General features: G+C 41.4%; 1 protein-coding gene across 8 annotated transcripts in view; it reads right to left on the minus strand.

Moving 5' to 3' along the window:
- C7H3orf22 (chromosome 7 C3orf22 homolog) overlaps positions 1–24,599 on the minus strand; it is a 67,935-nt gene that overhangs the window by 14,913 nt on the left and 28,423 nt on the right. For all 8 annotated transcript variants that reach the window (XM_016424522.2, XM_016424520.2, XM_016424519.2 and 5 more), the window contains exons 4-6: positions 19,212–19,354; positions 14,070–14,196; positions 2,775–2,909 (exon numbers count right to left, since the gene is read on the minus strand). In XM_016424522.2, the coding sequence (XP_016280008.1) occupies positions 2,775–2,909; positions 14,070–14,196; positions 19,212–19,354 (405 nt within the window). The remainder of the gene's footprint in view (positions 1–2,774; positions 2,910–14,069; positions 14,197–19,211; positions 19,355–24,599) is intronic.

Below are 24,599 nucleotides of genomic sequence, written 5' to 3' on the forward strand. Positions count from 1 at the left end.
GGGAAAAAGACTAACAGGGGTGGAATGGCAGGGCTATTATGTCTTGACAGAGTAATAGATTTAGGTAGAATGAGAAATGGGGAGTGGGAGGGAAGACAATAGGAGTGGAGTGGGGGCTGGGATTAGGAGAGAAGAGAAAGGGAAGAGAATGAGATGAGATTGGTTGAACAGGATAGAAGAGGAGGAGGTTATGGGATAGGATGAAATAGAGGAAAGTCAAACAGCTCTCAGCCTACCCTTTCTTATTAGAAAGTCACATGTCCCTGATCTCCACCTCAGCAGGATCCTCCTGTACCTTCTGAGAGTAAGAGCTTCTTCCATCATTTCCTCATGATTCTCTACCCCCTTAATTCAAAAGGAACATAGACACATGTGCCTCAACAAAATGATGAAGTCAAGAAAGTCTGTCTTCAGTAACCACAGTCCATCTCACTATCACTCTGTCCCCTTTCTCTCAGCCCCACGGCCCTCAAATCTGCTCTTTACACCTTGCTCCTTTTAAAGCAACTCTCAGCTCTCTCATTCACGTGGAGGTATTAATGACCACCAACATCTTATAGAGGGGCTCTTCCCAGAGACTGGCATTTTAGCAGAAAACAAAGTTTATTGAACCACCAAGGATAGAATTTCAACCCCATCTCTGGCAAGAGAGTGAAACCCCTTCTTCAGCTTCTCCAGTCTCCTCTTCTCCCTCAGGAAGCTGGAGCTGCTTTCCCTTGGGGACAGAGGGGCAGAGAGGGAGCTCCTGGGCTCCTCCACTAATAACTTTTCCCGGGACCGATTCTTAATTCAGTCTCCTAGAGAGGAGAATGTGCCCAAGCATACTTGATGTGTCCTTAGATGTTTTTTCTTCAGATTCATTCATAGTTACATTATCAGAATGTCTTTTTGAGGATCTTTTTGTCCTCTGAACAATCTTCTCTTAAAATTTCAGACCATGGGATCTTACCATCTACAAATATTTGAAGGGCAAAACAGTTTCATATAGGTTGAGGAGGTATCACCTAAAAGAACTGATGTGACGGGCTCTGTACTCCTCCTATGAATATGCTCCCATTGGCTGTCATCAACATTCTTCCACTAGTGATTTGTTTCTTTCAGTTCCCCTTAAAATCCTCTTTTAAAACAAATACTTGGTTAGGAGGAATGGTGGGACCTACAACTCTTCAACACTTTGGTTCAAATCCATTTTAAGAAATAGTTTTAGAGGGGAGATGGACTGGGCAGCCATCATATTTTTCCTAAATGGCTAATGAGAAACTGACCAGAGTGGCTAGAGGACTTTCTAAACTGTGGCACAGCACAAACAAATAATATAGGCTTTAACCTATGCAATAAACTTCTCAACTTAGTAGTTGAAGTTCCCACCATCCAGTCCCAAATTATGTTTGTTACCTCTTCTTCCCCAACATGCACCTGCTACTCCACATATTATAATGCTTTCACTGGCCCCACACATCATGCCACCATGTATCTTCCTTTACTCCAAATCAATCCATGTCCATAATATATATATATATATTCTTCAAATATAACTCTTATGCCAACATCTCCTTTCCTTTAGGACGTATCCTAGATCTAACTAACTCATGCTGATTTCCCAGGCTGAAATTTCCTGATCCAGCTGTTTACATTCCATGTATCCCTATAAAAAACAGGTTTGCTACCAGTTTTCCCTAGTTCTTCTATGTTTCTGAGCCCTTTCTCTCCACCTGGATTATCAGTTCAATGAGGACAGGGATCCTACCTGATATTTGTTTGCCACCCACAATGTCCAGCATGAAGCTGACACTTGTTAGCTTTAATCTAGATACAACAGCTGGGATTGCATCATCAAAATTTCTTATATCCCCCATGAGATCCAGTATTGAATTGTTCTATATATATCAGGTGCATAATAAATGCTTCCAATTCAATTCAACAAACATTAACTGCCAATTCTGTTCAAAGAACTATGCTAATTGTAATGGAGACACAAAGATAAAAGAAAATCTAACCCTTGGTTTCCCTGGTAGCTTATAGTCAAGAAAGAACACTGGTTTTGGAATCAGAAGAGCTCAATTTAAACCCTTGATGTGCTACTTACTAGTTGTGTGAACAAGGCACTTAAACTCTAATCCTTACTTCTTAGATAAAAGAGGTTAAAGCCTAGATGACCTCCAAGATCTTTTCCAGCCACCTATCTATCTAACATCCTATGAGATAAGAAGTGGACACAAAAACCAATAACACAATTTAGAATATAATAGGGCAGAGTAGCTCAGACAGTGGAATAGTGTTCCAGGCCTGGAGTTGGAAGAACTTGGTTTCAGATCTGACCTTAGATACTTCCTAGTTGTGTGACTCTTAACCCCAGTTGCCTAGCCCTTGCCATTCTTCTGCCTTAGAACAGATTTTTAGTATGGATTCTAAGATAGAAGGTTAGGATTTTTGCAGGAATTTTAAATCCTGCAAAAGGGAGGGGGCAGGATTTAAACAAAGTACTCTGAGAAATTACAGGAGAGATCATTTTCAGGTGGAAGAAGGATTGAGGATAGAAGAGGGGAGAAGGAAGAGGGTATTTTTGGAGGCTTCTTGGAGGTGGTGGCACCAGAGTTATGCTTTGAAGAAAGTGAAGGTAGAGAGGGGGCAGGAGACCCCTTCTAGGCCCAGAGAGAAATGAGCAAGAGCCCAGTGACCAGAAAAGACAAGAATGGGAGTGAATTTGGCTGTACATCTCATGAATAGGGTGAAATAAGGCAGGGGAAAGCAAAATAATTTAAAACTGCACATACCCTTTGCTTGGAATTGACCTTGTGGGCTGTAGACTTTTCTGAAGGGGTAGCTTATCTCGAAGGTGGCCCATCATCTTCTGAGGGTCCCATGGTCTAGTTCTTGACATTGTGGGGCTTGAAGATAGCCAAGCTAATCTATAACACAGCACATTTAGTTTCCAGAGACCTAGAGGAAAGATTTCCCAGCCCCACAGAGTTGAAGAATGGAAGATGTCTACATACTTGGACCCAAAGACTGCCTCAGAGGGGTAGGAAGGAACCTGGATCTATAATTTCATTTGTGTTGGAAACCCTTAGTTGAGAGAACTCTTTCTACCAATTCAAGTACCTTCTCTGAAACATAGTCTTAGAAAGTTATCTAAATAGCAGTGCTATCAACTTCAAATATATAGTCACTCAACCTTACATAAGGATTCTTGAAGCTGCATGTTGTTTTAGAAAACCACATATTAAAATGATTGATGTTCTGTTGTATTTTTATTTATTTTTGTTAAATATTTACCAGTTCCATTTTAATCTGGTTCAGATTGGGAATCCTGTGGGCCACATGTACCTGGGGGAGAGAGATGTTTGACATACTTGCTGCCCCTCTCTACCCAATGTTGTTTACTCCAAATATAACAAGCACGGTCTGGGGACCAGTAAGATTGGCCATTGCTCTTTTCATTTTGTGCTCTTCAGGGAGGCAGAGAAAAGATTTTCAGTTTCAGTAACCAGCAGATAGAACAGTCAAATGCCAGTCTCCCCTCTAACTCCCCCATTTCCTTCCTAGCCACCATGCTGACTCTGCTAGTAGCCCACACTCAAAAAGGCATGCCAACCAAGAAAGGATGGTGAGTCAGCCTGTTTGATTCTGACTTTCAGTCATTGGTCTGACTCAGTGGCACAATCTTTGGTGTAGTAGAAGCAGCATTAGATTGGGAGTTGGGAGTCCTGGGTTCCAATCCAAGTCCTCTCAATAACTAACTAGCTATGTGATATAGAGTCATATCACTTAGCCTTAACCAGTCCTCAGTTTTCTTATCCATGAAGTGAAGGGTTAGGCAACATGATCGTGATGGTCCAATCCAGTTCTACATTGTATGAGTCTATAAATTCATAGACTGACTTGATCAATTATCATTAACTCCTTCTGGGACAACCAACTTTTAAGAGAGTGGATACAAAACAAGGAAAAGTTTGCTACATCTAATTCAATTAAACAAACATTAGCTACTTATTTTGTACTTAGTAACATAATAACATAATGTGCTTAATAACATGCTAAATTATTTATTAAGCACATACTCTGTGTCAGGCACTGTGTTAGACCTATTGATCCAAATATCACCATACCCAGATTAGAAAATACAAAGTATATATGCAAAGTAATTTCTGGTGCCAGGGAACTAACAACTGGAAGAACTGGGAAAGGTGGGATTTGGGCTGAGTCTTGAAGAGAGTAAGATTTCCAAGTGAGGATGGAGAACATTGTAGGCAAGGGAGGAAACCAGTCCAATTTGGAGAATTCAGAAATTGGATCCCTGAAACTGAAATTGGATCCTCATTATCCTTATCTTTTGGTCCAAAGCTTTTTTAAATCTTCCAGGTTCAGAGTTTCAGTGTTATTCTCAAGACCAAATCTCTTCCCTTCCCCACCTCCTGGTCTATCTATCTTACATTTCTCCAAAAATCATCTTTAGTGGACCTGACCTTGATTCTGGATTACCTTCTGCTCTTGTTGAGAATTAAACCAGCAGCATCCTGCACATTTCAAAACCCTTCCCCCAAGAAGGCTCTCGCTAACAAACCTTTACTTGCAGATAAAAGCTGCCAATCTATGGGAATTCAGTGTTGCTTTGCAGAGGCAGCTGGACCAAATTGGGCTGAAGAGTGAAGGGTCTCTGAGCCCTATCCTCCTCCACTTGAACCCAACCCATAACTTCCTGGGAACATGTTAGGATTTTAAGCATGAGTTCTGCCCATCAGGATCCAAGACATGAGATTTAATGTACCATAGAGAATGATTCCATAGGGTATATGGACTCTCCTACCCATGCTCTGAGGAGAGTTTATCAATGCCAGTTTTTGATGGTGCTCTTTGGCCTTCTATATTATCAGGAGGGGCTCCTTGTACTTTTAAAAAGAGTAGAGACCTCTGATTGTGGAATGGCCATCAGAATCAGGATGCAATTACTCTCCCGAACTGGTGTCCTACCCCTTCCTTCCCATTAGTCACATATGTACTAGATCAAGTAAAGCAACCTCATTGGAGTTGACACGTTATCGTCATTAAAAAAGGATTTAATCTAATGGGTATCCATAAGGGGGAATTAGTGGAAGACAACCTTTTAGATAGGAGCCTCTGGATGCTGTAACATACCCTCCCTTCAGATTCCAAAGGCTTATGGATGCCGTCCTTTCAGACATGTTTGCCTGGGGTGTCATGGTTTATCTAAACAATATCTTGAACTATTCAACTGAACCTGAAAAACATGTGCAATCAGTTAGGTTAGTGTTGAACCACCTCTGGGAATATCCACACGTCACTGGAAAAATGCCTATATAGTATGCAGACAAATTAGATCATCTTGTGAAAGAGGGAAGGGGTTAGGATGGCTTCCTCCAGAGGGACATGGACACACCCTGAGCCAAAATCAAAGATCTCTAAGAGGCTCCTTAAGCTGGAGATTTAATTGGAGATTTGAGATTTTTTTTCACTGATCATCTCCCTTAAGAACTTCTCAAAGTTCTCAAAACACTTTGATAACCATCTGCCTCTCAGGGGGCCTTCCAGGAATTTTACAGGCACTCAACTACTACGTCCTCTTTATCTTATCTCCCTGATCCATGTCACATCTGCATGGCTGGCATGGATTCCTTCAATGTGCCTATTGGATTAAGGGAACAGCAATTAGATGTGTTCCACCCCACGCCTTCTTCTAAACGTTTGCAGCAGCAGCATGGCCCAGAAGATGGAGCACCTAATAATAACCACAGACTTTAAGAGCTGGTGGCGCCACCACAAGTCAAGCATGGAGTAGGCAGGAAGGAAACCACTCCCCACTGATAAGAGGCCTACCAACTTGACTGCTAGTTTTAGTAAGAGCTGATGGTGCAGAGCACACAACAGGGTGGCTGGACCTAGTCCTCTGCTCAAGAGCTTCCCAGAAGCAGGACTGCTTATCTGCCACTTTAGATGTTCATCGAAGATGCCACAAGTCTTCCAAATGGACCCCCATCTCCTCTAAGTGATTCTCGATGACAAGAACTACAGGCCATGAAGTGAGGGGAAAACGAACGGCAGAAGCCAGTGTAGAGACACTCGATAAGTCTGAGTCAGCACATGAAAATTCTCCAGTGGGCAGCAGGGTTACAGAGTTGTGCTAAGAGTAGGGAATGTTAGCACCTTCTTTTTCAGTAATGCACGGCATATAGCAGGAGCTGTATCTGCCACAGTACCTTCCATGTAGGTTATTTCTCCCACTAAAAAGCAAGGAAGTTGTTCCTGACACTTGATTAGTACATAGTTCAATCTCTTGTCCCAGCTGCATTTTCCTGAGCCAACATGATAGCGTTGCTGTTTAACTTTCCCGTGCTTATGGCTCAGCAAACCTCCTTTTGTTAACTGTTAAACAATCTAACACATTTTTATGGCTTAGACATGAACTGCCAGACTGGGCTGAGGTTAGATTCCTTGATATCACTTCTTTTGCCCAAGTCACGACAGCTGATGTGCTTCTACACCATACGTCACTGCATTTTAATTCGATGGAGAAAGCCCAGTGTTCCATGATTTACAATCATGTGATTTCACCAGGAGACTACCACTGGTATGTTTGTTTTTTTTAAGAGGGAATTTATCAAGGGCCAACTTGGGACCGGAGAAAACAATGCACACATTTTATCACAGTGTGGTAAAGAAGATAAGAGCATTGGACTTGGTTTCAGGAAGACCTGGGTTTGAATCCTACCCCAGAAACTTATTTGTGTGACCCTGGGCAACGTCACTTAAAATTCTCTGGGCCTCTGTTTCATCATTTGTAGAATGGGAGGGTTGCACCTGACGGCTTCTAAGATTCCTTCTAACTCTAAGTCAATAATCCTGCGCTCCATCTTGCTCTGAACTCATTATCCATTTGTAATGCCCTCTTTTGTGGTTGTTCAGTTATTTCAATTGTGTTTGACTCCTCATGCCCCGTTTGGGATTTTCCTGGCAAGAATACTGGGGAGGTTTCTATTTCCTTCCCCAGCTCTTTTTACCAATGAGGAAACTGACACAAACAGGGTTAAGTGACGTGGCCAGGGCAGTGTCTGAACTCAGATCTTCCCGACTCCAGAATCAGAGCTCTATCCACTATGCCACCTAGCTGACTGCAGTGACCTCTGCCAATGGACTAACTGGACTACACACTGTAATCTCAGTGATATGGATTCTTTATCCAACTGATTTTTCTGTGTAGATTACTAGGCCCATCATTTAAGCATCTAGGGATTTCACTGAGAAAGCCTCCTTAAGGAAGTATTCCAGGGCTTAATGATGTCATGTTCTACCATTGTAGTCCAGAACACTTTACAAACAATTTCATATTCTAAACTGGCATTGCCATTGGCTCCCATGTCAGTCACTCTGCTTAACAAGAAAAAAATCTCATTTTATGGCCAAGGTGGTTTCTTGGGCTTCCGATAGCCTCCCTGTCGTGACTTTTTTTGCCTCTGTTACAATTCGCTTGGTAATAGTAATCATCAGCACCTTTACTGTTAGCCATTTCCTACTTCTCATTGTTAACAGATTATTGAAATTTATTGAACTTGAATTGTTATAATTTCACATGATATCTCACGTGGATCCTTTCTTCTAATTTGGTTACGGGAAAGCGAGTCTTTACCCACAGGGCCGCTGTACAAATACAATCTGGTTGTAAATGAAGTGAGAGGGAAGAGTGTGGAATCAAAGAATTTCCTTCAAGAACAAGCCAGTAGCCTCAGTAGTGATTGGGAGGCCCATCACAAGAGATATGAAGGGAGCCATCTTGGTCAAGTAACTGACTCACATCAAGATGGCATTTTCTGCTTGTAATGGGGATAATGTCACAAAACTGAATTTCATGATCACATAAGGACAGAAGTAGAATAAGCAGAATCCAGGGGGACTGACAATCTCACACACACACACACACACACACACACACACACACACACACACACACACACACACAGGCACATGTTGCTATGGGGGACATCAAAATCCCAAGTGTATAAAGTTTTGAATGGGTTTCCAAAGCCCCAACTAGGTTTTTATAGCAGAATGAAGCACTGTCTACCAGGACTTTCAGGCAGATATGTGGGAGTCTGCTAGAGATTGATGCTCCCTTCCTAGCATGTAGTGGTTTTTATCCTTTTTGGAGAACAGTCAGTTGGATATCAGGACTGATGTCTCCTAGGCCTGCTGCTGGCAAAATAACTCTAGAGTAGACCTGCTTGAGTTTGAATAATGGCCCGATTCATAATCTGTAGAAGGACTTGTCCGAGCAGCTCTACGCTAGGTACCAAAATTCAGGTTTTTGTAGCAATAGTGCGTCTCTCTGTATGTCACAATGCCTGAGAACCCTGGTGAGAGAAAAGTTAAGCTCCAGCTTGGATCAGCGGAGGTGGATTTTATAATTAGCATGGGCAATGATCGCAGAACTGCAGACCCTCAAGATGGTATTTCCACGCCTCAAATGCAGCTTTGGCTAAGACTCTCAGACTCTATAAATATTTTCTGTAATTCTGTACCCCAAATTCTGTAACCAAAAATTGGTCTACTTACAAGGCTGGGCCATGGAAAGTAGCCTGTGATAGGACAGTCCCAAAGGGCCATTAGATGTGCTTGTTGGCCTCCAAGATGAATCATACTATGTACTCAAGTAGACCAAGATAAGGATGAGGTAAGAAGCTGGGTGGCCTAACAGAGAACGCTTGGAGTCAGAAGTACCAGAGTTAGAATCCTGCCCCTGATGTTCGTTAGCTATATGACCCTGGGAAAACCGCTTAACCTCCGCATGCTGCCAAAAGGGAATCACAATAGCACCTACCTCCCAGGGTTGTTATAAGGATCAAATGAGAGAAGAGAGGTAAAATGCATTTCAAACCTGACAGCATTACATAAATGTTAGATATGATTATCCGATTAAATATGACTAAGTCATGAAGTTCACCTTCCGCCTATTATGTCCACTAACAAGCTTTGGGCTACTGAAGCAGGTCCTTAAGGATGGAGACTTTGGGGAGAAAGCAATAATTGTACCCCTCCATAAAGCCAGATCTTTTGTGGAGATGAAGATGAAGGTTTCCCCACTCTTATATATCCACAGTCATGTATGGGTCCATATGGAGGAGGTGCCTGCATGTTTTGTACTCCTAGAACACTATCTCTTCTTTCTCTCTTTGGCATTTCTCCTAAAGTGGTCAAGGGCAGCTCAGACCAACCTGGCTGGCAGAGTGCTGGAGAGCCCCACCAACCACTTCAGTGCCACCAAAGGCAAGCTTCAATGGGTGCACGCTACTAGAATAAGCACCACGAGATAGGGTGTGGATAAGCCAAACCCATCCAAGTCACTTCACTGAGGAAAGGGCATGGCCAAGCCCACCAAAGACTGATGACCAAGGATAGAAATATGGCACGCCAAGTCATGCCTGGGAGTCCAAAAGGAGCTCACATATTCTTCCACTGACCCTTGATCCTGCCAAGGCTCCCAAACCTCCAGCTTGGCAATCTTGGGTTTAAAGGTATATTAATAATATATCCTTGAGCTCCTGAAGGAACCTCATAACACTGTATGGTACAGTACAGCCAGGGGTCGACCTGCCCTGCAAGGCAAGTGACAATAGCAGTCACTTTGTGTCCCAGTTCAGGAGTGCAGTTCTGTAGCTACTTTTATTGGTCTGAGAGGGGGTCTCACTGCCAAGCCAGGCTGATAAGCTTGCATGGGTTGAAAGCTGGCTCCAAATATGCCTGAGCCAGGAACTGACTTCCTACAAAATGGAAAATTCATCTTTGTAGTGTAGGAGATTCCTCAGGGGTCTGCTTCAGCTATTGCTCCAGATCCAATATCTTTCTCTCTCTCTGGAAAGCCCCAGCTAAGGAGCTTGCAAGACAGCAAGTAGCTACCATTTTCTAGTCTCAAGCTGTCTGTTTAGGGGGCATTTGATAATACCATCATATCCCTTGGAGGGAGGAGAGTGGGCCCACAAGGGTGCTAAGGATAATTCCCAGGGCAGGAAAGCAGAGAATAATCTCTTCTGAGAAAGAAATGATACTGGGCATAAACTAAAAGCCAGGCCAAGGCATCTCTGCAGTGCTGAGATGGAAGCAGAAAACCAATTCCAAGAACAAAGATCCCAAGCCACTGAGGGCAGGGAGAACCAGTAGATAATCAGCGAGAAATATCAGTGTTGCAGGCCTCTAGTATCATACCTCCCCAACCCTTTGGGGGTGATGTTCTTTCTGTACCATGAATCAATGATTAAATTGCTAATACGGTCATTAGCAAGATCAGTCAGACCCTTTCCTGACTTAGCTTTGGCCATAAAGTCATGGGATTGGATACTTGTGCTGGATCGAGATGACATTCTGATGGTTATGGACGTGCCCACAGGGATGCCACTTTCCCTCCTTGCTCCTCCCCTTTCTGTTCCCCCATAGCCACAAAGGATGCCCACCTGTTGGTACAGGAAAGTTTTCACCTCCACAGGTTAGCTAAGCTACGTAAGTTCAGACTACATTTTTGTTTCTCCTTTTTATGTCCATTATCCAAAAGGCACCCCTACAATCATCTAACCAATTCATTCTTCTACCAGAAACCAGAAGATTACAATTTGGAGGCCTTCCTAATTACCCAAGAACTAAGCCCAGTTGTCTTTCAACTGGAACCACCAGCATCAATGAAGATCCATACATCCTTTTCTCAAAAGGCTTAAGAAAACTCTAAGCAACACCACCAGAGCCCTACTTCTCCTTGATGTAGTAGGTAAGCAAAGAGAATTTGTGATGGTGAGAGCTTGCATTCTTTGTGGAGATGCAGAACTGTGGACTTACTCACTAAGAGGGATGAGAGCTAAAAGAACAATCCCAGCAGTCTCCCCAGAACCTCTACGTGACTGATAACGTAGAGGTTGAGGTTTCCTTATACAACCTCCCTCCCCTAGGACTTCTCATCCTAATATCCCAATCAGTACACATAAGGCAAGGGATTATGTTGAGTTCTTGGCCAGTGCAAGTATAGATTCCATTCAAGAGGCAAAGACTTGATAAAAACAACAACAAAAAACCACACCAAACTCGTGGCTTCATCAGTCAGCAAAGTGTAGCAAGCCCATATTCTCCCTCTACCCACCTCCCCCAGCCCTGCTTCTCCTACAGAAGATGAGATTGTTGAGACCTTGACAATTCTACCAGCTTCTCTAATGAGGATTATTAAAGATTCGAATTGGCTTTGGATATAGGAGTTTCTCTTAATAGTTTCTTCACACTTTGGCTGACAATCTATTTCTTCCCTTTGAATGAATGACCTTTGTCTTCATTGATAGAGCCTTCTGGACCCTAAATCAAGCCCTGCCCAGACTCTGAGAATTAAACTAGTAAATGCCTTTATGCCTTACCCTGGGTCAATCTGGGTATCTGCATTAGAAACACATCATCAGCTTTGTTTCTCATCTGTTCCTATGGTCAATAGCATACTCCTTTGACTATAATACTTTGCACTTCTCTCCTTCAGATGCTTTTCTCTGTGCCTCCTTTCTCAGGTCCATGGCCTTCCATTTGAGTGTATTTTCCTTACTTCTCTGTACTTCTCTGTCATCCCTTCCCTCAAACCTTTGAATTTTTGTGTGTATGTGCCATGGACCCCTTTGGCAGACTTGGGGAAATCTATGGACCCCTTTTTCAGAGCCATGCTTATTCATTATATGCCATACGTAGGGGTTATGAAGGAAACCAATTATATTGGAATTATTCACAAATAAATGTTTTTTAAGTTCATTGTAGAATCCTACAATAATTCCTTTTGAACAAAGCACACCTTATCATAGTTATATTCCAGGTAGAGAAGTTAATTTTTCTTAGTGATGCCCATTAGGTCATATTTACTTTAAATTATCAAATTATATTGATTGGCCCTTTATACTCTGGACATTGTTATATAGACGTTTACATCTATGATCTTCTGACCTTCCCCATTTTTTCCTGCAAATTTCTAAATGCCTTTCCCACTATTATTCTTCTTTTATTATCAAACTTTCAATATCACACTTAATGTCTCAATTTATAATTTTAACTGAGCTATTCCCATTTCCTTCCATTTGCAGCTTAAAAGTCCTCTTGATTAGGCAAAATATTTTCTTCCTAGTCTTCTTCACCCTTGCCCAAGAGCCTCTCATTCTGACATCCTAAACCATAATTGAAAAAAATCAACAAATCTTGTTTATATCAACTAGATAACCATCTGATCACTTCTTATGCTCTTTTTTTTTCTACTTAGTTCCCAGAGTATAATGAGAAATAGAGAGAAAACATCTGGGTCCCTAAGTGCTTCAGTTTCCTGACCAGGACAACTTCTAAGTACTGATAATAGATACTTTTCTAGGTTCCTTCTGATGTTATAATTTATCCCCACAAGACACTATTTATGAGTTGTAGCTGATAGGTTTGATAAGTTTCATATGGCTCTCTGTCAAGTCCTAAATCCATGGTGGTGAACCAATGGCACACATGTCACAGATGGCATGAAGAGCCTTCTCTGTGGACATGTATGTGATTGCTCATCAGAGTTCATTACTAGAAAGGCAGAGGGACTCTGGGAAGCTTCTCCCTTCCCCCTTCCCATTGAACCTGAAGACATTCTTCACTTTACCCATCCCTCTGCCTAGCAGCTCAATGTGAATACTTCCTCCCTCCCCTGTCTAGGGTAAGATAGGGAAGGCATGGTACTAGGTCTCTGGGGAAGGCAGGACATGGCATGTGGTCTCTAAAAGGCTTGCCATCACTGTTCTAGATGTATACTCTAGGAAATCAAAGCAGTTCCCAATGGGTAAAATTAGGCCTATATGCAACCACTTCCATATCACTCAGAATAGAGTTACCAGTTGCCATGATACTTCTTCCTTTTGAAGCAAGAAACAGATTTTCTTATATCTGATGAAACCTCTGGATACTCTTTATCATTCCTTTTTTCAGACCCTTACCTACCATCTTAGACTCAATACTGTGATTTGGTTCCAAGGCAGAACAGTATTAAGGGCTAGGCAATGTGTGTTAAATGATGTGGCCAGGATCACACACCAAGGAAAGTATCTGAAGCCAGATTAGAACCTAGGGCCTCCCCATCTCTAGAACTGGCTTTCAATCCACTGAACCATCTAGCTGTCCTCCTTATCATTCTTTAGAATACAAGGTACATATTCTTTGGTTTGTCTAGATTTTAAATTTCATACCTTCATACCTGTCATATGGTCCCAATAATTGAGAATTCTCTTTCCTTTCCTTTTCTCCTGTGTGTCACATTCTTTGCCTCATCAACCTCTTGACCCTATTTTAATTACTTTTGCTTTCTACAGAATTTTTTTTAGCAATCTGACATCCTTCTTAGATTATTTCTTAATTAAGTTAATTAATAGTGACTCCAATTTATCTTGTCTATATCTTGTTTGTAAATAGTGGTTTTCCATGCTTTTTCCATTAGGCTACTTGAGTCACTTGAAAACAGACTCATAGGCTTCCAGCCTTTCTTTACATTCAGTTCTCAGCATATAACACAGTGCCTGACACATAGTGAGTATTTAATAAATGCTTGTTGAATTGAATTGATTTCTTCCAGCCCATCAAGGAACCCTTCATCTCTCCTTATTAAGTCAAAGCAGCCTCCTCTTCCTCAAGCAAAGGAGACCAAGGTTGCATTTCATAGACATCCTGTAATTACTTTTGACAGAAAGACAAACAGAACATAGTTGTGGCAACTCATTGGAACAGTTCCTAGCTCTCTCCATTTATAGAAGTTTGTTGGGGTTCTAACTGGTAGAGAAGAGTGTTACGATTCTAATAGAAAACTCCTGTTCTCTATAATTTCCCACAACTAAACTCCAGCTCCATGGCTGGTGCCACATACTAGAAACTAGAACAAGTCTGTCCATGTCTCCAAGCTTCACTTCATAAACTAATTTGTCCAAGCACGAGGATCAACCCACCACCCTAGGTCACCTAGTAGATCGTCAGACCAAGTATTCCTCAGGAAAAGATGCAGGTGAGGAAAGGGAGTTTAGGTTTTTGAGTTTCTTTACCTGTATGGAAAATGGAGGGCAAAGTCCTCTAAATATTCCTTCTTGCTTTTGCAGTGTGTGTTAATAGTTTTCTGAGATCCCTGAAGATAAAAGCTAGTACAACTTCCATGTCCTTGAATACCAGGATCTAGAAAACAAGAATCAAAGGTTAGAGGCCCAAGGACTGGAGAGAGAAGATACTTGGATTGTATCAAAGGAGGAAGAAGCCTAGACCCAAAGTCAGGAGACTTGGATGCTGGGTCAAGGCACTGCTAGATGCCGGGGTTTAACTCATTTGTAGATGGTAATACCATTCAATCTATATACAAGGTTGTTACGGAAAATAAGAAGAGGCAGCTAGGTGGTGGAATGGAGTGAATGAACACTGGGCTTGGAATCAGGAAGACCTGAGTTCAAATCCAGCTTTGGGTTTTTACTAGTTGTGTGACCCTGGGCATGTCACTTAACCTCTCTTTGCCTCAGCTCCTCCACCGTGTAAAATGGGGATAACAGCACCTACCTTTCAGGGTTGTGAGGAACAAATGAGATCAGAACTGCAAAGTGCTTAGAGTAGCATTATACGAACATTAGCCATGTTAGTTATAGGAAGACTGTCATTAAAGACTTTTCACACACTTCATCTCTGCTTCCCAAACCATTGCTCAGTTCCATTCTCTATTTAGACTTACCATCTGAGCTCACAAGCTCTGCTCCATGACCCTGATCACCTTACCACCTTGTTTCTTCATTCTCTTCTCATTATAGGGAACTATCCCTTCTCTTCCAGGCACCCAATCTACAGATAGAACTATTTTCTACATGCCTTGATTTCCTCCAGAAAATCACTTTGCAGCACCATCAGTGACACTGAAAAGTAACATTCAATGTGCAAAACAAAAGGAAAGAAAAGGCTCTCTTCTAAAGTGACCTGACTAGACTTTTTGATGGAATACCCTCCGTTTTTGATGACCCGCTTGTTGGGTGAGCAGGTATTCTGGAAACTGTTTTTTACCCATCTTGGTTTTGAGTTCTCTCACCTCTGGACCGACAAACTGTAAAGTGCTACGTCTGGTTCCTTTGAATTTCCAAGCAAGTGATCTGGTACTTCACAAAGTCATTCAATTTCTTCTGACAATGAGTCTGTCATCTGGCCACCTTTCTTGTTGCAGGGAGCTGGCTTGGAGCAGCCCACTCTCCAAACTGCTTTGCATTTGCGAACATTTGAGACTAAGAAAGATTCCCAGGGTCCAGCTTTCCCTGTCTGTTGTCCCCTGCCTACCACCAGCCACTGGATGGGAACTGGCCTCAATGCTTTCCAGTCTGACCCCTCAGAATTCTTTGATTCAAAGACGAGTCTCTCGCTGAGCTTGTTATTTTTGAGGAAGGCTGAGTGCAGATGATGAGCACTGCCCGACACGTCCCTTTGATAAACTCATCATAATGGGCCAACTTACTGCATGCCCACAAGAAAACAAGGAAGAAAAGACCAATCTAACTGCAATCAGATCTAATAAAAGAGACAAACCAACTTACATGATGACTTATTTGATCATAGAGAAGTTTTTGGTAACCATGTTTTAAGGACAACTTTGGCCATATGCAAAGGATTTAACTCTGGGCTTCAATCCAGGTCCCCATGATGACCTCAAGGGAGGAGGAGTTGAAATCACAATGGATGTTGTTTGTTATTTTTACTGAGGTCATTACCTGGCTACTGGTGGACAAAATTTATTGTCAGTATAAATATTTACCCTCCATTCCTCAAGAGGGTATTTACATTTGCATCTTTAGTTTGTTTTTATTTCATTTATATGATTTTATTATTTGCATTTTCAAATAATCAGGGTATGTTAACTGGAATGATCATGTATTTAGAGCTAGAAGGAACCTTGAAAGCTGTCATTTTGCAGAAGAGAAAACTAAGGCACACAGTTTAAGTGACTTGCCCAAGGCCACACAGGTAGTAAGTGACAGAGGTGGGATTTGAATACGAGTCCTCTGAAACCAAATCTGGTGGCCCGTTGTACCTTCCAGTACCCTACTCTCCCTCTGGAGTGGCCTTACTATTGCAATAAGGATTGAAAGTGCTAGGGATGGTTAGTGTAGGAGAAAGAAGTCTCCGGCATGGTATGACAAGATCACAAATAGCTATCAGCAATGCAATGATCCAGGACACTTCTGAGGGACTTAGGACAAAGAATACTCTCTACCTCCAGAGAAAGATCTTTTCTGAATGCAGATGAAAGTGTACAATTTTTCAATTCTTTATTTGGGTTCATGTTTGGGGATTTTAGTTTTATAAGGCTACTCCCTTAACAAAAATGAACAATATAGAAATATTTAAAAAGATGACAAATATCTGGAGTCCTTTCTCTGGGAAGAGAGAACAGGCTTGTTCTCTGTGATTCTAGAAGGCAGAATTAGAACCAATGAGGGGAAGTGAATTCCATAATAGCTAGCATTTGTATAATATTTTAAAGTTTTTAAAATCACATTGCGAAGTGCTTTCCACAATCATTCCCATTTTAGAGATGAAGAAGTTGAGTCAGAGAGGTTATCTTGCCCAGGGGTCACCCAGATAGCAGGTGACTGAGGCACCCTTTAAACTCAGGTCTTCCTAATTCCAGGTCTAATGCCTCTAGGCAGGATTACAGGAACATTTTAAGGGCATATTCTGATCCAAGATAAAGAATTTACTCTTTTTTAAGTCGATACCCTTTTTGGTTCATTTCTGAATATCAACATAAAAGCCTTCCTGTCAGATCCAACCCATAATTGAACAAGATGCCTCAGGGAGTAGAGGCATCTACTCTCTGCATAGAGCACCGGACCTAGAGTCAGGAAGCCCTGCATTCTAATCTTGATTCAGAAACTTACTAGCTGTGTGACCCTGGGCAAGTCACCTAGCCAGCATTAATACAGCACCTTACATAGGTTACTGTATTTGATCCTCACAACAACCCTATGAAGTGGGTGTCATTATTATTTCCACACACCCTTTTATAGATGAGGCTGAGAGAGATCAAGTATCTTGCCCAGGATCATCACATAACAGCTAGTAAATATTTAAGTCAGAATTTGAATTCAGGACTTCCTGATTCCAAGACCAGGAATATATGTACTGTACCCCCAGCTGCCATAAATGTTTTTGTTGTTTTAAGTTTTCAAGGTGGAAGATCAATGTGCAAAGGGAATTCCTGCACTAGATGACTAAAGAACCTCTTACAGGTTCTACTTCCTTCCAACTCTAATATATTCAACATTCTATAATACTGACTGATGATATCTTGCTATTTAGGCAAATAGAAACTACAAAAAGAGGGATCAGATGAGAGAAATAAGTAGAAAGAAATGTTAAGATATATTTAGAATCTTTTTACCCATAGATTTTTAAAGGAAATGGTTCTGTCACTTCCAATAGGAAAAGGGATAAATTAGATGACTTCTTAAGGTCACATTGAGTCTGTAATTTTCTGACTCTATAAGCAAGTTTAATGTGGAGACCTACCATTCCAGAGTAGAAGATGTAATCAGAGTAGAGAGATTCCACAAAACCAAGAATGTGGAGAACTGCTTTTTTTTATTTTCCTGGGTACTAAATAAAGACGGTTCAGCAGCAATTGGCATAGAGATTAGAAGGTTAGCCTTGGAAGAAGACCTGGCAGACTCATAGTAAGTGTGTGACCATGTGAGACTTTGGACAATCAACTTTTTATTCCCTCTAACAACTATCTGAAACTATAATTAGAGAAGTTGTTCGTTTTCATAGGTGAAGGGACCTTTCATACCAAAGCCAGGAGTTCCCCAAAAAGATGACATTATATAGTTTTGTACCAAATTTGAGAGGCAGGGGGGGGGGGGGGGGAGAGAGAGAGAGAGAGAGAGAGAGAGAGAGAGAGAGAGAGAGAGAGAGAGAGAGAGAGAGAGAGAGAGAGAGAGAGAGAGAGGGAGAGAGAGAGATAGAGAGAGAGAGAGAGAGAGAGAGAGAGAGAGAGAGAGAGAGAGAGAGAGAGAGAGAGAGAGAGAGGTGAGGAGATGGTGGAGGAGGAGGAAGAGGAAGGAAAAAGAAGTAGAAGGAGAGAGGTGAGGAGCAAGAGGAGAAGAAGAGGAAGAAGAATGAGGAGGAGGAGGAGGAAAAAGAAGGAGGAAGAAGAAGGAAAAAGTAGAAGTAGAGAGAGAGAAAAAGAGAGGGAGAGAGAAAGAAAGAGAGAGAGAGAGAGAGAGAGAGAGAGAGAGAGAGAGAGAGAGAGAAAGAGAGAGGTGAGGAGGTGGTGGAGGAGGAGGAAGAGGAAGGAAAAAGAAGTAGAAGGAGAGAGGTGAGGAGCAAGAAGAGAAGAAGAGGAAGAAGAATGAGGAGGAGGAGGAAAAAGAAGGAGGAAGAAGAAGGAAAAAGTAGAAGTAGAGAGAGAGAAAAGGAGAGAGGGAGAAAGAGAGAGAGAGAGAGAGAGAGAGAGAGAGAGAGAGAGAGAGAGAGAGAGAGAGAGAGAGAGAGAGAGAGAGAGAGGTTTGATGGAATCTTTTTAGATAGCAGGGAGAAAGAACAAGTCAAAAGCAGGAAGGAAAATATATGTATTGATGACTTGATGAAAGACGTTCTAAGGAGGCATCTAGGTGGCTCAATGTATTGAGAGCCAGACCTAGAGACCTGGTCCTGGGTTCAAATCTGAACTCCAATACTTTCTGAGTGTGACTCTAGGCAAGTCACTTAATCCCCATCACCTAGACCTTACCACTCTTCTGTCTTAGAACCAAAAACAATAATGATTCTAAGATGGAAGGTAAGGTTTGAAAGGGAAAAAAAGACTTTTTAGCCCTTAAAACTATCCAAGAATGGAAATGGAAAGAGTAAGCTCTCACTGGGGGCCTTCAAGCAAAGACTAAGAGATATCACTTGTCAGGTGATTTGTAGAGGAGATACTTGTTCAGGAATGGGTTGGAACACCCTCTGAGCTCCCTTCTAGGATTGAGAGATTCTGATTTTTGAAATCCACCAGTTTGAGACCTCATTCCAAAGTATGCTGTAGAATGGAGATGTTCATTCACCTTCCTGCCACCTTCACTTTGATGTTAAAAAGTACATGTCTTTAGCCTGGAGCTAAAGAATACAACCGCCCTTTTCTCATAGATAGGAAGGCATTAAGTTACTATCTTGAAAAGTCTTACATTGGGGCACGGTAGTGGGCCGGCGACAGTTTTCATGTTGGTCTGTAAGGTCTTTGAACTGATCTTCCTTGAAATCAAAGGACGTCACTCGCTCCTTAAGGCCACCAGCCTGTTGAGAAAGGCTTCTCCCACCAAATTCTGACCTGGTAGGAAGGATGACGAAGAAAAATTAAGATCAATTTATCCTGGGCAAGGGTGTTTAAATTAAGGCAATAGTACTAAAAGAGATGGAAGAGTGCTAAAATCAAAGAAATTACAGTTAAATTGAGAAGATGAGACTTACACACATGAAACATCTAAGAACTATACAGAGATGCATATAATGAAGTGATAAATTAAATAACATAAACCAGAAGTTCTTAATCTTGTTCATGTTATGAACCCCTCCGACCATCTGACGGTGAAACCTAGGGACCCCTCCTCTTAATTAATATTTCAAATGCATAAGATAAAATACACGAGATTATACACTTTAAAACCTTTCCTTTTAGCAAGTAAGTGGAGGACAGCAAAATAAGTAACAAATAAGTAATGTCCAAAAATGTATGCCTCATTCTGCAGTCCATCGTCTCATTTCTGTGCCAATAGGCAGGAAGCATGCTTTCCCCATTGAATCCCCTGATGCCTCAATTGATCTTTGCATTGATCAAAGTCCTGAAAGATTTTTAATGATATTTTCCTTTACATTACCATGGTCAGACTATATGATTTGTAAATTCTAAAAATGTTATTGTAGGAGGCCATCATAATAATCTATCACATAACCTCCTTTTATTCTTCCCAAGTTCTTATCCTGTTATTCTGCTCCTTAGGAGATAGATGTTAATGATCATAGTGTCACAGAATCTAAATCTTGGAAGCTCCTAAGGTCATCTAGCCTGCCTCTATCAAAATCCTCAGTCCCTTCTACAACATTGCGAAGAAGCCATCTAACAATCTGCTTAAAGACCTTCATTGATGGGGAACTCATTAAGCACCAAAGTAACTCATTCCACTTTGGATAGCTCTTATTGGTAGAAAGAATTTAAATCCACTCCCAGACATTTAGTAGCTGTGTGATCCTGAGCAAGTCTCTTGTACCTACTATTTGCTTCAGTTTCCTCATTTGTAAGGCGAGCTGGAGAAGGAAGTGGTCAACAACTCCAGTATCTTTGCCAAGAAAATACCAAATGGGGTCCCAAAGAGTTGTACGTGACTAAAAAATGCCAGAACTGAATTTGCTGACATAGTTAAACCTCCATCTTCCTCCTTACAATGTCTAACCACTGCTCCTTGTTTTCATTTCAACGCTAAACTTTACCACTTAACCATACCACTTTCCATGTGAATGGTCTCTCCTAAAGTAACAATGTAGGTAGTTCTGTGATGTTTCATCATCTCTCCATGACCCCACTATCTGCTCCTGGACTCTTCAAATGATCTGGATTTTCCCTGAGCTGAAAGGGGAAATTTTAGATGAATGAGATTCTACATTTCCATTGAAATGAAAAAGAAAATAAAAAAGGCAGGGGGGGGAAGGGGGGTGTTACCCTGATCCTCATCTCCTTTGCCCTAGAACCTACAAAGTCTCCCTGTTGCTCAGCTCAGATTCAGGCACCTCAGCTTGGATTTCAAAACCCTCTAGGATGTGTTCCCTTTTTTGTCATACTTTTTAAAATCACTTCTTTGAAAGACTCTCCATCCCAACTAGGTCATTCCTAATGCTTTTTGTACATATGCAGTTCATTCAGTGCCTTGGAATTCCCACTTACATCAATTCAGTCTCCCTCCTCATTTCAAATCCTATTACAATGCTCACATACTTTGGCAAGCCTTTTCCTTGTTAAATTCTCTTACAATCTGATCTGGATCTATGTACAAGTAATCCCTAACCTAAAAGAATAAATTACCAATATCCTCTTTATAACCAGTGGATACCACCAACCCCAAGACAGCAACCTAGCTATCCTAGGCTAGTAGAGCCCTCTAGTGAATGGTCAGAGAACTATTTAACTAGGTATTGCTTTCCTTTATTTTTCTTTCTTTTCCCTCAGAGAGACTATGTATGCACCCCTTTACTCTGTCAAATGCTAAGGGCTTTGTTGATATATATTCTATGATGCATATACATTCTTTTAATGCCCTCTTCCTTTATCTGCCTTTCTTCTAACTCTTGTTCAGTTTCTTTGGGAAGAATCTCTCTTCTCTCCTTTTTCTCTTCTGCCTTTTCTAAAGCCCTTTCTTCTTCCCTCTATTCCATTTGTCAGGAAAAAAGCAAACAATCCTAATCCTGGGTAACCAGCATTATTATACCTCTACCAAGGAATAGAAAAGCCTTAAGTTTTAAAGCAAAACAAGCAAAATAAAGAATAAATTAATGCCACTCACTTTGATATATCTAGAAGTGCTTTTAGAATCTTTACAAATCATAGGATTATGGATCTAGAAATGGAATGGATCATAAAGTTCACCTAGTCTAAACCCCTTGACTGTACAGATGAGGAAACTGAGGCCCAAAGAGTGAAGGAAGTTATTATCCAAGGTTACACAGGTAGTGGGTAACAAAATTGGGATTTGAACCTGGGGCCTCAGATTCCAAATGCAGAATTTTTCTACTATATTGGGCTGCCTCCATTCACCTCTTCTATGTTCCTTTATTCCTTTCAGTATCAATATTTAAGATAACTAGAATCTAAAAAATAGCATTATATTATTTTTGTTTTACTTCATTATTATACTAGTTACAGTCGTCTGAACAAGTTCTGCTCTGATGTCTCTTTTTGTAATGAGCAGGGGATTCTGGGTTTCTATAGGTCGTACCAATGGAACATATGTCCTTCACCAAGGAGTCTATACCCAGTAATGACCATGCCTGTCACCTCAGTAGATCAGTCTAGTGAAGTCTGGAGACATTCATTTCCAGAAGACTGGTCTGGCTAAAATCAAGCAGGAAAGATAGACTACTACGTGTTTTCTTTCTGCATCAGTGTTGAGAGTACCCACACCAACAAGATCCTGAATTTTTTCTAACAACAGTTTTCTACTCATTTAATCAAAAACTTATAGTGTTGGCACAGCTAGATAGATGACTCAGTAGATGGAGAATCAGGCCTGGAAACAGGAGGTTCTGGCCTCAGACACTTCATAGCAATGTGATCCTGGGCAAGTCCATTTAATCCCAATTTTCCAGCCCTTATCACTCTTCTGCCTTAGAATAGAGAGTTGGTATTGATTGTAAGACAGAAGGTAAGGGCTTTTTTTTAAACCCTATTGTGTTATAGGAACATTATAATTTAAATGGGGATACCTTGGAGTCCTAGCCACTGCATATGACATCGTTTCTGTAGGAAAATATATTCTAAATTTTAAAGAACCAACTTTTAGGCAAATTTTTATTAGTTGGGAATGGTCTGATGTCCAGAGAAATCACTACTTTTAGAAAGTCAAGGCAATGGATATAAGCACTGATTTTGTTCTCTGAACTCTGTGAGCAGCCCTCTCACTTAGATAAGTACCTCTGTGAGACCCTACAGGTATAGGAGACCCCATCCCTGTCCTCAGGATGCCTGCAGGGTAATGAATGGGGTGCCGTGAAACCTTTTACATTAACTTCTCTGCTCAAAATTTCCTATAAATGGCTTTGGTAGCTTAACACTGTAAGTGAAGGTTTCTGAAGGAAGCACAAGATGTGAAAGAACAGTAAGTAGCAGCCTATTGGATACAAATCAGATTAAAGTCAATCCTGGTTAAATAAGGGGGGAAAGAATTGTTGCATTGGGTCTTTGTATAGAGCAAAGTGAAAGGAAAATTTAAGACTCGAGGGAGCTAGGCAAAGAAAGGGGGTTGGTGCTTCTTGGGTTTCCTGACTTGTACAGATAGAAGGCTTTGGAGAGTTGACCATGTACATGGCAATGATTCCTTCACTTTCATCCCTAGGCTCTTCTTTACCTGGTCCCTGTGGCTTTGTCTACCGGACACGAGGCTCTGTTGACTACCTAGTTTATCCAGCCCATCTCTTCCAGGTTTCAACAGTCTCTTGGCCTGAACTCTACCTTTCTGCCTCCAAGCTTGAGGCTCCATACATGAGTCTTGTCTTCCTTCCTTTCTCCCCTGCCCCATCTTATACGATGCCTATTTATAACATCATAGGATAATAGAATTAGAGCTGGAAGGGACCTTGGAGATCATCAAATTCATTGCTTTCACTTTATGAATGGGGAGAATGAGGCTGAGAGGAGCTAAAGAGGATGAGTATCTGAGACAGAATTTGAACGTGGGGCTTCCTGATTCTAAACCCAGCACTCCATCTACTATGCCACACTGCCTCTCAAAAGTCAGCCCCTTATCTGTCTCCGTACCACTCTGACTACTACAGTGTCATTTTCATACATTCTTTCCTATACTGACCAGCCTTCTGGCTAGAGTCTCTCACGTAGCCATTTAACATTTGTCAGACCTATTTAGCTACCTCAGCCCTGCTATCTTTTCCATGGCTCTGTCCCCCACTGCCTCTCACCAGAACCATAAATGGGAATTTTTGTACCCAGGGCAAGTATTATAAAGTAGATCTTAAGATCCAGTTTGGAAGAGAGAGAGGAGAGGAGACAGAGATCCTGGCTCATTGGCACGAGGCCATTTCTGGCAAGGAGAGAGGAAGAGGCTTCTCCTTAGCCCTCTGTCTGTTAACTAATTATTCCTGCTCTGAAGTGCTATTATTCTTTGTTGCTTCACTACTGTTGGTGCTTTCTAAATCTCAGGGTCTGAGTCATCCCACCATAGTTCCCACTCAGCCACCCACAACCTGGAACTGACTTACTTTTTTCTGGTAAATTCTCCTGATAATTAAGACAGATTCTGTGAATGGAGAGACAGGAAAGGAGAATGCTAAGCAAGAAGTCTAGAGAATCCAATATAGCTTTGGAAGGGTTGGCCAAAGTTTGAGTAGCCGAAAACAACCAAGGCTGGCTTTCTTTAAAACTGAGAATAAGGATAAAAGAAAGAGATAGAATAGTATCCACTATGAGATAGTAAAGAAGGGCAGTAGGTGGCCTAGTGAATTAAGATCCGGGTCTAAAGATGGGAGATCCTGGATTAAAATCTGACAATTAACTTCAGACTATGTTCAGAATATGCTAGCTATGTGATCCTTCCTGGTTCAAGCCACTTAACCCCTAACTGTCTACCTCTTATCTCTCTTCTGCCTTGGAATTAATGTGCAGTATTGATCCTAAGATGGAAGGTAAGGGTTTTTTAAAAAGAGGGACAGCAAAGAAAGGAAGCTAATTGTATCGTAAGAGTCTGCTTTGAAAATGGGATCTGCTTTAATGTACACATGATATCACTATGTAGCTGTTTTATTAAAGAGGTATACTTTTAAAATAAAAAGGTTATCAAAATACATGCACAACC

This window comes from Monodelphis domestica, chromosome 7 (genome assembly GCF_027887165.1).
Source record: "Monodelphis domestica isolate mMonDom1 chromosome 7, mMonDom1.pri, whole genome shotgun sequence".
Lineage (NCBI taxonomy): Eukaryota > Metazoa > Chordata > Mammalia > Didelphimorphia > Didelphidae > Monodelphis > Monodelphis domestica.